Below are 13,331 nucleotides of genomic sequence, written 5' to 3'. Positions count from 1 at the left end.
CTTTCCCTTAAAGGATGACTACATCAAAACACACAGGTAAGTGCTATTCCTTCAGGAAATAGGGGCTGTGAAAACAGGTTATTCTGATTTGTTGATAAATTGGTTTCTGACAAGTTCAGATGCTTACGGATTTTATGGAAGAACTCCCTGGTTTTGTGCATTTCTCTTTTTTTAAACTGAAGACTGAGGGATCAGGAGGCAGTTCAGTAACTAGCACAGTCAGGAGAGAGCTTGTGGTAACATTACTTTCTTTAGCAGTTACTGTTGTTAGCTCTTTTAATTTGGAGAAGTTGCCCTTTTCATTTCATCCATAAGCCAATGGAGGCTTATGGACGGAATGCCACCACAGCACAGGATCATTTATGCTGCCAAAAAATGTGCATACTTTGACTACATGAGAAACTAGTAAAGTATGGCATTTTTGGTGAAATTTGGTAGTGATGGGAAAGAGAGAAACAGAAAAATATTATAGAAAATTCTAAGAAGAATTAGAAGGTGTGAAGACAGGGTCAAAAACTGGAAGAAAGGAACTAGTGAGAGGCGATTTTGGGATAAGAAAGTGCTGAAAGAGAAAAGGTAAAAAATAATTAGTGCACTATAGGGTGACAGTAAATAGAAGAGGTAGCCAAAAACATTAATTAAGAGGAAGTTGGACAATAACAGTCTCCTGCAGGATAGTAGAGTGGCTAAAGTAACTCATGACAAGGTACTGTCAAGCCAGCTTCTGCTTCTTGACTTATCTGTTTGGATAGACCCACATCCTGCAAGCATATCAGAGGATCTTCCCTTCCATTTTTAGACAGGAAGGAGCACAGCATAATGGGATTTCTGTATTAAACTGATACTGGTGTGATTGACTATGCTAGAGATTTACTTTCTACTTACAAGATGCCCTGATGAGGGCAGAACATGGGTGTGTTAGGCTTTGAAGACACCAAAAGAAGAAATGTGGAAGTTAGGGCATTTATCAAATGCAGCACTAGGTTGAGACACAGGATCCCTATAAGTTGGGAAAAAACATGTAGCCTGCTTATGGCTTGACTAGGATACTTGGTATTTTAAAAGTACTATATGATGGTTTTAATTCAAACTTTGGAATATTTGCATGGGATGCTTAATTTGACACTGCTAAGTTTGCAGTAGAAACCTGGACAGTAGCTTGTGAACTTTTTTTTTTTGATGTCTAGATGAATGTTAGTCTTCCTCCCTCTGTTAAATTACTCTTCTATTTTACTGAAACATGGTAATTTTTCCTACTTCTGTGTTTTCAAATACAATACCTTTTAACTTCATACTTCCTCCCCCCACAAGCTTCAGTCAGTAAGATACCTATCTTAATGCAAAACCTTTACATTAACCCAATACGTGCAACTGCTTTGGAAAAGATTTTAATGAAGCTGCTTGAAATAGTGATTACAGGTCCAAAGCACATACAAACTAGGGGAGGGGAGAAGCCTGAGAAAACATTTGCATGTAAAATGAACTTAAGATAGCAAGTAAAGAATAGGTAAACTTGGAATTGGTTTACTGTGTTATTGCTACAAGACTACTTCAGAAACATCCATAAAAGCATCTGGTAAAAACTCCAGTTTTGTGTCACTTCTAGTATTTGTTACAAATTAATTGAATCTTTTTTTAACATAGCATTGCTTTCATGGAGCATAACATGCTGTTTTAGTTGATGATTTTTTTTAAATTATTCAGTTTTCTTGGGTTTTTTTGGTGGTACTTCATCACAATTGGATAGTTGGTGATTCCTGCAGACTGGTCTCTGAATGTTTCTGCTGACACTTCTGAAGTTATGTTTTTAAAATGCAGCAGGGTGATCATGGGCAGTTTACTATTTTAAAAAGTTAGTCAGGATGACTTGCAAGTTAATACTACGTGTTTATTTTCTCTCAGAGCAAATTTGGAGACCAAATAGAAAGATTGATACCATAAGTCTGCTGTTCTCTTTGTTGCATGTATGCTGATTATCATGCTTTGCTAATTGTGCTGTTGTTACTACCTGGAAATAATTTTAGTAACTTTGTGTTTAGACAATTTTTAAGACATACTTATTAATATTTTAGTAATTTAAACATGGCATTATCTCGTATTTGCAGTTTTCTGTTTTAAATTCAGTGGGACTTTAATGAGGTGGAGGAGAAGAAATGTATCTTTAGAGATTTTCCAAACCATTTCCCTCTTCTGCTTTAGAAGGGAATGCTCGTTTTTTATGTTCTGGTTAGATAGCTCATTTAAATTTCTAATGTAATTTTTTTTCTGAACTCCATCTAACAGAGAAAATAGCCCTGCCACATTTCCTGATACACCCAGCACATTTCAGACTGCTCTGTTTCACCCAACACCCATCCATCCAAAGTCTCAACCTGGTCCTGAAGTTCGAATTTATGATCCTAACACTGGAAAGCTGATCAGGAAAGGCGCACAGACATCTGGACAGTCAATGTACATCCAATCTCCAGCTCCTCCCATCACTTTGCCAGTCCACGGTGAACACTCATCTTTCAGGTACCTAAAGCATAGCTAAGAGTCACATTGTCTACATTTTTAGATTCTGTAGTAAATCTTACTCTCATTATCCTTTCATTTGATTGAATTGGTATTTTTGCTTTACTTAGTTTGCTTTCTGAAAAGCCAAGAAAATAAGCAAAAGGAAATAATCAGCTGAAGTGAAGTCAGAACGCTACAATTCCAGATGCTTTCTGTGCCTCACTGAAGTGGAACTGGAAACCTCAAACCCAGTAAATTCAGGGTGTAGTTTGTGTAGTCTAAAGAATGTTACAGTAACTGATTGCTGAAGTGAGGCAGCTTGATGTTTCTTAAAGGGTCTTGGAATACTGGATTGTTTTTTGTTAATAAAACATACCTGATAGCATTTCGTTCTTGTTTATAAAATTTTTCTTTTCACCTAATTCCCTCAAATGGATCATTAACTTTGTTTTTGAGGAGTATCAGAAGCAATGGAAGAGGTGTGTAGCTGACTGAGCATTATGAAATAAGGCCATATGGCTGAGTGCTCGTTACTAATCCTTAGACCACTAAGTCAAGACAATAATTGTGGAGGAGGAAGAGGCAGTCTGCTTTTTGAAGTACAGAGGCTAGTATCTATCTGAATTTTGTCAAAATTTGTGTTAAAATGCAAAACCACCCTTCGTCTCTTAAGGATGTGTGAAATAGCTAGAATTCATCTCCAATTATCTAAATGAAAGATCTGACTTTCAGGAATTCTAACAAGCTCAGCAAGGCTTGTTCATTCTGCTGGTAAAGATGTATCCAATTAAAGGCAAACCTTTTCTTTGTAAAGTGTTATTCTTTTGTCGTCTTTTTCTGTTAGCTGTTTGTAGCCTTTTTCTTAATTCAGCTTTCCTCTTGTTGTCAACACAGGTTTTTTGAGTCTCTCTTGTTTGTGAAGATGGCCTGTTTTCAGTTCCTTTTTAACTGTCTTTCAAAGTCTGTTTTAGTTTACTGTGACATGGTAAATGAGCATTAGAATCTTTAAATAATCGACACAGCGTGTATCCAGAGAGGAGCTAAAAAAGTTTTTGGGCTTTTTGGTCAGTTATTGTTGAAAGGAATTCTTCTAGAAATAGAGCTGGGAAGGTTTTACCTGTATGTAATTGTCATGACACTTGTAAGGTGCTTCACTATGATGGGTTATGTTCATATTAATACATCATCGAATGCTTTCAAAAGAATAGGTTTTATTGGTTTCCCTACCTTTGTCAACAACTTGATGAAGAGTTTGTCCATGCCTAAACCTATTTTTCCATAATGCTGAGGTACTTCTTTACTTGTGTATCATACTGAAAAGGAAGAAATATATTTTAAGTGTCCTCTTAGTTGAGTTTCATAGAGCTTCTGACAGGTTTTGCGGGCAGAGTGAGTCTGTCCTTTCTACTCCCATCTTCTATTTCAGTTCAGTGGGGAGTTTTTCTGACTGTCAGTGCTCAGAATTGAGATGTTTTAATCTGACTGTGAATCCAATTACTCCGTGCTGCAACTTTACCCCACAACTAAACAGCTCTAAGAAAAGAGATAAGCATAAGGTCTATGCTAAGAAAAAATATTTTCATTCACATTTCCTGTTGATTTTGTTCTAGTGATGAAGTTGGTGACCTGTAAACCCTAATCTCTTGATTGGGACACATCTCTGTTCCTCAGGGCAGTTCTATCTTCTTAAGATCCTGAGGAGTGTTTTGGCAAAGTGTAGGAGAAAAGCAAGGCTGTATAAATACTACAGTGCAGACAGAGCAGGAAGGCTGTGAAGAAGTAACAAAAAGCTGAATAGAACAGCTCTGCTGGGTCTGAGGAAGAGCTGAGGCAGTACTGTGAGCTTTATCTTAATGCATACATCAGTGATAGCTTTTTAGAAAAGCTTCACATCTGCTTTAAAATTGGGTATAATACTTGTCTTAAGAAAAAACTACATTAGTGCAGCAATTTATTGGTAGAGGACTATATTTTTTTTGTCCTGACGGACTGAATGTGCTCCCTCGTTCACATTCTACAGAAAGAGGGGAATATTTGTAACTAAGCCATTGATTTTTAAAAAGAGTTAAAGTTGTTGTCACTCCCAACTGCTCCTGTTGTGGGTGGATGTAGTCAAAGCCTCCAATAATTTTCTTTGATAATTTCTCAAATCTTCATCTGATTCTGAATTTCAGATAGTGGGAAACAGAATTGCACTGCTGTGAGTGGAAGCCCTTGTGGATGTGGTAGCTATGCATGGCATAGCAATGGTTCTTGGTGTCTTAGACTAAGAATAGACCTCCTCGTGCTTAGGAGAGAGCCTTTTCCTTGCAGGGCAGGTTACTGCAAAGGGCTTCAAGTTATCTGAATACCATGTCATAAGAACAGTTTCAGTTCTCGCTGTCTTGGGTTTCAATATTTTTAGTTTCTTTCTGGGATTCAACTTGAAACATAATTTAAAATTGGATACAATTAGTTGAAATTTATACGTGCAATTTGCAGCGAAACTGTCACCAGTGAGCTACTGATGGTTCAGTTAAGGTAGTTAACATTGCAAGCAACAGGTCTTGCCATTGTGCTCAGCTCTGAGGCTTGAGCACCTGCTTCTTTATCATGGCTGTTGCAGCCCATGCGGAAGAGTGAAAAAAGTTCGCAGCTGTAGTAGAAGGAAAGGGAATGCAATGCTGCTCAGGGGCTGCTGGTGGCCGCTAGCTCTTCTTTGTCTGAGAACAGGAAGGATTCCTCTCTAAAAATAACCTACATGTCAGAACTTTGACATGCCCTATGTATCTCAACAATTTGCATTTTCATACAGAAACAGTATTCTGCAAACACTGCAGTAAACACTAAAGTTGTAATGGATCATGAGACATGTAATGTGGTGTTGTTCAAAGTAATGTAAAAGCTAATGGCAGCTTGGACTAGAATAAAGAAAAAGTTATACTGCAAGTTACATTTTAGTGAACACTAGTAATATGCTAACAGATGAAGCAAGGCTTAAAATATGGGTGTCATTTACATGTGAGAAGTTAAAAGTGGCACCCTGGTTTAAAATAATGCTAAGATGCACGGAATGCTTGGTTTGAAGAAGTGTGTCAAGCAGATGTTGGTGGCTTAAGCCATAGTTGAAGATTTGTATAAATTACTTTCACTTACAACATTTTTGTCTGAATTTATATGTTCATAATTACTATTTTTCCTATTTAATGTTATCAATGTTATTATGACAGTAAAAATATGAAGTGCCAAATTGAACATGTGACTGGAATTTAAATATTTTTAATACTTCTGTGATGATAATGCTATTTTAGCTTTTACCCTGATGCATCACAGAAAGTGCTTGTTGCTTCCACTAATGTTGGCCCCACCGTGTATATATGTCCTTGTGCATGTAAGACTATCAAGCACCAATGAACCTCTGCAGTGTTGAAGATAGTGTTATTTTTAAAAAAGTATTTATGAGTTACATTTAATTAGAAATAAATGTAAATTCCTGCATTTTCATGTCATTAGTTCTTATTCAACTTAAAGGCAGCTGAAAATGTAAAAGCCTAAAAAACTGTTTTTGACAAAATAAAAGTGTCTTAAAAACGTTTAAGAAGACTTTATTTCACATAGCTTTTGGAATTCTTTTATGAGAAGGCCCAGTGTTTCTTATCTAGTAGCAGTGGGAAAATACTGGAAAAAGCATATGACAGAAGCCTTTAGAAGCTATTAATACAGTTATTTCACAGCTAATATTTGTGTGTAATGTAGTCAAGTATGACCTCACACTATTCTACAAAAGGAGTTCTCATCAACCATATGACAATGTGTTCTTAAAAATATGCTAGATTTATTTAGATTTATTTCTAGTCTAAGAGAATCTGCTTGGCTGTCATGCTACATATAACTTCTCTGCAATTCTTGGAATGGTCAAGCTTGTTATATTTTTATTAGAGTTGTGTAAGATGCCTGTAGCTTTTGTTTTGCCATTCTCTGATTTGCTAAGAATGTAAATGGCATCACCACCTTTTCTGCCTAAGTTATATAATAAAAAGGCAAAGAGAAATCCTACTTTAAAAGAACCTTTTGGAAAATATAGTAGAATGCTGTATTATCTTTGTCATCTACCTATGAAAATTACTGTCTAAGAGCAATTTAATAGCAAAAGAAAACAGTGATCTTTAAAATAGAAAACATAGTAGAGGGGAGAAAAAAACACACAACCCAAAAACTGGTAGCAGTAGTGAGAAACTCTAGCAAAAAACCAGTTTGCTTAGCTCCATTTTTGCAGCATCCAAATTGTCTAAGCTTCACAAGAAATTCCACTGTACAGGAGTAAGAGACTACAAAGGGGCGCATGTCTGCTGTGCTGCTGAGTTGTGTGCGCTGCTGGAGGGCTTCTGCAGCAGATAGTGCAGGTCTGGGTAGCATGGCAGCGGCTCAGCTCTTTTCCCTCACAACCTCCCATTCAAAACAAGATTTCAAAATTTCCTGCACCTGTCCATGGGATCTGAGAAGAGAGATGTGCGTTTCCTAAATAGGAGCTGTCAAAATGAGCAAAATTGACAGCTTTGTATGGCTTTCAGATTTCATACATTCTGGAATTTAAGTACTGAGGAAAAAAAAACCCTTGACATTTAGATAACCTTCTTAAGTTGTCAAGTTCACCAAAGGAGAAATAATTTTGTAGGAGCTTACCTATGGCTGACTGGATTTGTGTAAGTTAGTAATGGCTTTTTTTATGAGGGACTGTTGGTCTTAAGCTGATTCTTGTAAATCCTGGCTTGATGAGAATTAGCCATTCTGCATAAAAACTCTCGTCTGCAGAGACTACACTGTACCTTTTTTCAGTCACAGTCATTCTCAAAAACAGATTGATGGTCTCTCACCTGGTAGTTGCATCTTGAAACTGTGATTTCAAACACAGGTGCTTTTATACCTGCTTTTGGTAGTCATTCTCCAAATACACAGTCTTATGGCTAACATAAATGTTTTGTGACCCATGAGCTATATGACCTTTGAATTGGATTCTGGGTGGTGCTGAGCTGCTGTAATTTGTTCCAGGAGGCTAATATGTCAGACCAGTACTGGAAGTTAATCTGTATTGTATAGTAATTTTAGCTTCTAGAAGTCTTCAGTATTTAAAGTAATAGTCACAGAAAAATTTACCCAAGGAAGGTAGAAGTCTCCTGCTGTTGTTGTACATGTAGTCTATCTTATTATTACAATCATAAAGCAATTCCCATGAAGATATGATTTTTTTATCCATTTTAATGTAGATTTTGATATTCCTTTTTGTTTGAATTAAGTACAGTAATTAACAATGTAATAAAATACAGAATAGAAGAAAAAGCTACCGTATTTCAATACACTAGCCAAAAAGAAATATTGGCTGTTTTGCATCTTATCCAGGCTTAGCATGTGGGAAATGTCTGGAGACTGACACTGCAGAAGTGCTTTCTATATGCAGAACTCTTGTCTGTAAGGTTGAGAAATAGAAGGGTATACTTAAAGACTCAAAAGCCTAGCATAGATCAGGAAAAATGCATTAGAATGTCAGCATTGCTTTTGTAATAATAAATTTGTCAAGTGGTGGAGAAACTCCACTTGTGCAGAAATATTCATGTATTTTAAGGGCAAGGCATCTGCAACTACTGGAACCCTTGGCAGCAAGGAAGGTTTGGTGGTTTTGTAAAGGAACAGTGCAAAGGCAAGAGAGTGAGTGCCTTGTCAAAGGTAAAATAAAAGCTTTAGCTGTCAGACTGAAATTAATCAAGAGACTTGACTGACCTGTTGATGAATGCAGAGCTTTATTAAGTGAAATTGTAGATACATGGCAGTCATAAATTGTTTATAGGATTTTATTTGTAGCTCTGAACCAGTAAATCTATCTTATGTGATACCCCTCAATTTTTTCAGAGTTGTTCAGCCACATCAACAGCAGATGTTTGAAGAAGACGACCTACCAGCAAGTGAAAATGAAGAGCAGCCTGGTCCATCTAAGAGGAAACGCCAGCCAAGTATGTCTGAAACAATGCCCCTGTACACACTATGTAAAGAGGATTTAGAGAGTATGGATAAAGAGGTGAGCCTAACTAACTCTGACAAATTTTTAACATGACGTAAGTTCTAACTTTCATTAAATAATGCATGTATGTGAACTGACCTTTTATGCCACTACAGTAACTTCAAGTAAAAGCCACAGCCAACAAAAGTGTGGCTCAGGCTAAAATGTAGTTATGTTCTGCAAAGCAGAACAGAATACTGTGGTGTGTTAGTAGACCTTTGAAGTAGAACTTCATTTAAGAATAGCTTCTTCACATTAAACATGTTACTGAATTTGCTCTGGATAGCTTTGCCATGTGTCACTTTAGAGTTGTTTTGCTTTACTTTGTTTTTATAGTATATCTCAATTAATGTGGACAAAAATCAGTGGTGGGATGGGAGAAGAGGGGTCTGCAGATGTAAAACGCACAGACTGTATGGAAGATTGGGGAGACAAATGAGAGCATGGGGCCTCGTTATCTACAGACATGTAATTGCAGAGTTGTTAAGTCATAGCTATAATTGTTTTGCGCGTGAAGGGAGCTTTCTGTTGCAGAGTGAGCTGCATGTCTTTCATACTAAAGAACATTACTTGAAATTCATTGTGAACCTCTAGCTGCTCACTTTTCGCTTAACATTTGATGCACTTTTTTCAAATGAGCCACCATCTTATATAAGATGTATCTATGTATCTATTGATACGTAGGAGAAAAATTACCTATCACGTGGCACCATATTTTCATGAATTCATCCTCTATGTGACTTTAGTATAAAATCTAGTGACCCTGGAGCTTGAATTCATCTTCAGGCTTAGATAGTTCATTGGGGTGGGAACAGGAGCATATGACACGTTCTTGGCAGTGAGTTCATTCCAAGGTTCTAGCTATAAAAGGCTTTGAGCTATCTTCAGAAAATTTAATAAAAGTTTGAGAAGGGAACTGCATATTTCACCAACAAAAGAAAGAGACTTTATATATACGGTACAGGGTAAATTCGAGATGCGCTTTTGGAAGAACTTTAAGCTGGTATTCTGGGGAAATGTCCCATAACTTTCAACTGCTGTGATGATCTCCTTTGAATTTCAGGCGACTTCAGGCTTTTAACTTTACCTGGTAAACTTTACTTTGGAATTGACAACTTTTGATTTCTATTGCTTTTTGTTCTGAAGTATTTTGCCCATTTCATCTCAGACTTTCCCAGAAACAGTATTTGTCCTTGTCATGATACCAGTCCCTGAATCCATCTATGCCTTCCATCTGTATTGTCAGTAATACTTAAAGACAATTGATATTGTGGGTCACCTTTATGAATTTATGTACTAACATTTTTTCTAATTGTGGCTTTTGAAAAATATTAATGAATTACTGATGCAGTGTGTGCACTGAGTCAAAAGGAAGTGTGTGTGTTTTTCAGACTCACTGCATAAAGTATTGTTCTGTTTTTAAAGATACTATTTAGGAACCTTATAAAGAGTCTGAATCTTTTGGCACCGTTGGTTTTGTGATTGATTGCTGTCTGCTGCTACATTTATGACTAAAGAAATTAAAGTTTTTCTACTTCTCCTACAACTATAAACATCTTAAATTACAATGATTTGTTCTTAAATTATGCTTTTGCTTAAGCAGCATGTTGTGCTTGGAAACTAGACTACATGAACTTAAGAAAAAATGAAGCCCAAATTCCAGTGACTCTTTTTTTCATGATTGGATTAGCTTTGGTTCCAGGAGTATGATTTGAGGTAAAAGTTGCTGCCAAAAGTTTTCCCTTGCACCAAGTCTCTGTTCCTTGGGCAGCTGAACCAGTAGGGGGTGGTATGTTTGGGGTTTGTTTGGTGCAGAAGCAGGGTGGGATTTTTCTGGTATTTTAGCTTCCCAGTATGATTTTGTCAAGGATCAAATATTAGCACTGAGACATGGAGGAAGGGTGCACGCAGAACATGTATCAGGGAGGTTGAACTGTACATGGTAGTGCCAGCAGATCATTGTCTCCTGGAAGCTGACTATAAAAGGCAAGGAAAACTGGGGACTGCTAGCATCACCTTAGTAGAGGTGTTGTGTTCACATTGAAGAAATGTAACACAAGTAATTAAGCAGGATTTTCTGGCATTGTGTAGGAGTACACTTAGGAAACAGATGCCGTGTGGTAATGTAGTCTATAAAATATAAAAGTTTAGTGGAGTGTACACACTGGAGTCTGCTGTCAGGAGCATTATCAAATAAAGTGAAAATAAGCTCAATAAGCCTTGCTAGTGGAGACCCAGTTCACTTTGGTCATACTGTGACTGCTTTAACTTCCAGAGAAAGGTGTTTGCCCCCACCTCATTCTTTATCAAAACATTAAAAGGTAAGAACCTTTCTGGAATCAGATTGTAACTAAGAGATGTGAAATTTCTGCTTTTGCCATAGAAATGCTTTTGCTTCATTTGTATGCATTCAAGTGGCTATGGCAGCCACAAGAACTGCAGCTGACTGCAGACTACCTGGGCAGAGTGAGGGAGTCTGTTCCAGTCACAGCAGTGATTTCTTGCCCCACTTCTCGGATGCTCATGCTGAGGCTGTTTGGGTTAGGAGTATGTGGTCCAGGGAGAGGGAAAGCAAGTTCCAGTGGGGCTTTGCTGCAGTGGAAGCCACTCTAGGCTCAACTGCTGTGTCTCTGCCCTTAGCCACTGTTGGTAATCATGGGACCCTATGGCAAACCAGCTCAGGGAGCTGGCTGGGACAAAAAAGACCATTTCCAGATTAATCTTCATCATTTCCAGCTTCCAGAAATAACCCGCTGTTGCTGCTGCATGAGTGCTAGTGCCAGGAGCAGGCAGAAGATGGGAAGAGCTGGGAATAAGAATGAAGGCAGAGCTGCATTTAAAGCTTTAAAACTGCATCCTCAGTATTTTTACTGAATTCCCTCATAAATTCAGATAAGATCAAAAGGAGTCTTTTACCTTTAGGGACTGGGATTTTTTAAAATTAAATCGGAAATGCAGGCATTCATATATACTGTTTCTATGGGTATAACTAGCAATAAATAACTCCTTTGCAGTTAACATGTAAAGAAAATCTTGGTTTTTCTCTGCAAAAATCTGTGAAAGACCACACAGCCCCAGGTAGTTTATATGTGGGAGAGTTTTGTTGGAAATATCAAAATGGAAGCTGATAAAGAGAATTAAATTATGATATATTCCCAAATTAAATCTCTTTCCTTCCTTAACTTATTTGAAAGTGTGTTTGTCACTTTTCCTAGTAAAAAAGCTTTTCTTAGTTAAAAAACTTCTACTGTTCAATTGGGAAGAACTACTGTGCATAAACATCTCTTAAAATTTGATCTTACATAGATTTTTTTCTCCTATTTTTTCAGTTGTAGTTGTGTTATGCATACCAAGTAAATCAAAGGAGATGAATAGCATTCCGCTATTGGGTTGCAGTTTAAGGTCACTTTAGCCTTTTGTATCTTTTTCAGTGCCAAAGATCTGGGAGATTGGCTCCAGTGGTAGCTTCCTTTCCCTCTGACATGAAGGACTGTTAAAATTTTAGAAAAATGGAAGCACAGAAGTGTTCAGTGTAATAGAATTGCCATTCAAAGGGCAATTGCCAAATCAGAGTAAGTGCATAAGGAATGTATCCCTACTTGGGAAATGTGCAGCCTCCTGGTGCTGCTGCCTGACAGTCAAGAGAATGTTTTCCCTTTTTTCTGTACTAGCCTGACAGAGGTGCTTTCAAACTGATTGCTGCTGTTTGTCTCTGTTATGGGACGGTAAACGCAGCAGAATTAAATGCTGCCAGTCAAATTAGCGTGTTTATAGTTGTTTATAGTCATTTTTACAAGACTGGATAATTTTTTACTTCTAAATAACTGGCTACCTCCTACATAACCTGCAAAAGATCATTCCATAAAAATGCTATTTATATAGAGTTGTATCTAGTATACTGTAATCTTCACCAAAGAAAAATCTTTAAAGAAATGGTTTCCTGTTGGGAAGGATGAAAGTTTGACAAGAAAGTCTCACAGATATATATGCTTGGCAGAAAGATTTTTGAATGTAGAGTCTGATGAAGGAATAGAGATGGAAGCAAGTTTTGATGTAGAAGAAAAGAATTGCTGAGCCAGTTTTACTGGATAACCAAGGAAGCAAAGGGTATGTTAATTAGAAAGGGTTTTTATGACTTAGAGCAAAGGATAAACCCACCTCAAACAAGATGTTTTTACCAAGCAGAAAGATAGCACAGGTAAACAAGTCAGCAAATGTTGCAAGTAGAAAAAAGGTCTCAGAATTTTCCACTGCAAGAAAACTGCATAACAACTTGTAGCTTAAACTGTAATGTACTAACTTTTAGTGATTGGAGAATAGTAACATGAATATGGTAATTATACTAGTTATGATAGGCTATAGATAAAAGTTAAGGTATAGATTGGTTCTACTGTATTAAGATGCTCAGCAAAGAAAAGTCTATAATGCATTGTAACCAAAAGGTTACAAAACCAAAGGGTCTCCAGGCCTGCCTGCAGCTGGAGCTGACAGCTGTAGGCACAGGCTCTGTCACCCACGACCCTGGACTGCTGTAACCTCTTGGATCAAATAAACTGCATTTTGAAGAGCACCTGGAGTCCCACATCTCTCTTTTAGGCTCTTACAATTTCCAATCAATTAAATGCAGTCAATAACTAACTAGAAGCCTCTTGTCCCTAATAGCTGTTCCAGGATGACTTTTGTTTTGTCACGATCAATTCTGTCACTTGACAGGGAAGTTATCTACCTTCGCTTTCAGTGTTCTGTAGCAGAAGCCTGTTCTGTAGGGAGAAGAAACTGGACTGTCTTCAGCTCTTCTTTCCCA

At 37.3% G+C, this 13,331-nt stretch overlaps 1 protein-coding gene across 1 annotated transcript in view; it reads left to right on the top strand.

Annotated features, from left to right (window-relative positions):
• CTDP1 (CTD phosphatase subunit 1) overlaps nucleotides 1–13,331 on the top strand; it is an 85,957-nt gene that overhangs the window by 22,923 nt on the left and 49,703 nt on the right. Inside the window, 3 exon segments of the mRNA XM_005420956.2 lie at nucleotides 1–36; nucleotides 2,284–2,514; nucleotides 8,380–8,545. The exon segment at nucleotides 1–36 is cut by the window's left edge and continues 24 nt beyond it. Coding sequence (XP_005421013.1) covers nucleotides 1–36; nucleotides 2,284–2,514; nucleotides 8,380–8,545 — 433 coding nt within the window.

The sequence above is a fragment of the Geospiza fortis genome, unplaced genomic scaffold, assembly GCF_000277835.1.
Source record: "Geospiza fortis unplaced genomic scaffold, GeoFor_1.0 scaffold104, whole genome shotgun sequence".
Lineage (NCBI taxonomy): Eukaryota > Metazoa > Chordata > Aves > Passeriformes > Thraupidae > Geospiza > Geospiza fortis.
Note: the sequence above shows the minus strand (reverse complement) of the source record. Positions and strands in the feature narration are given on the sequence as shown.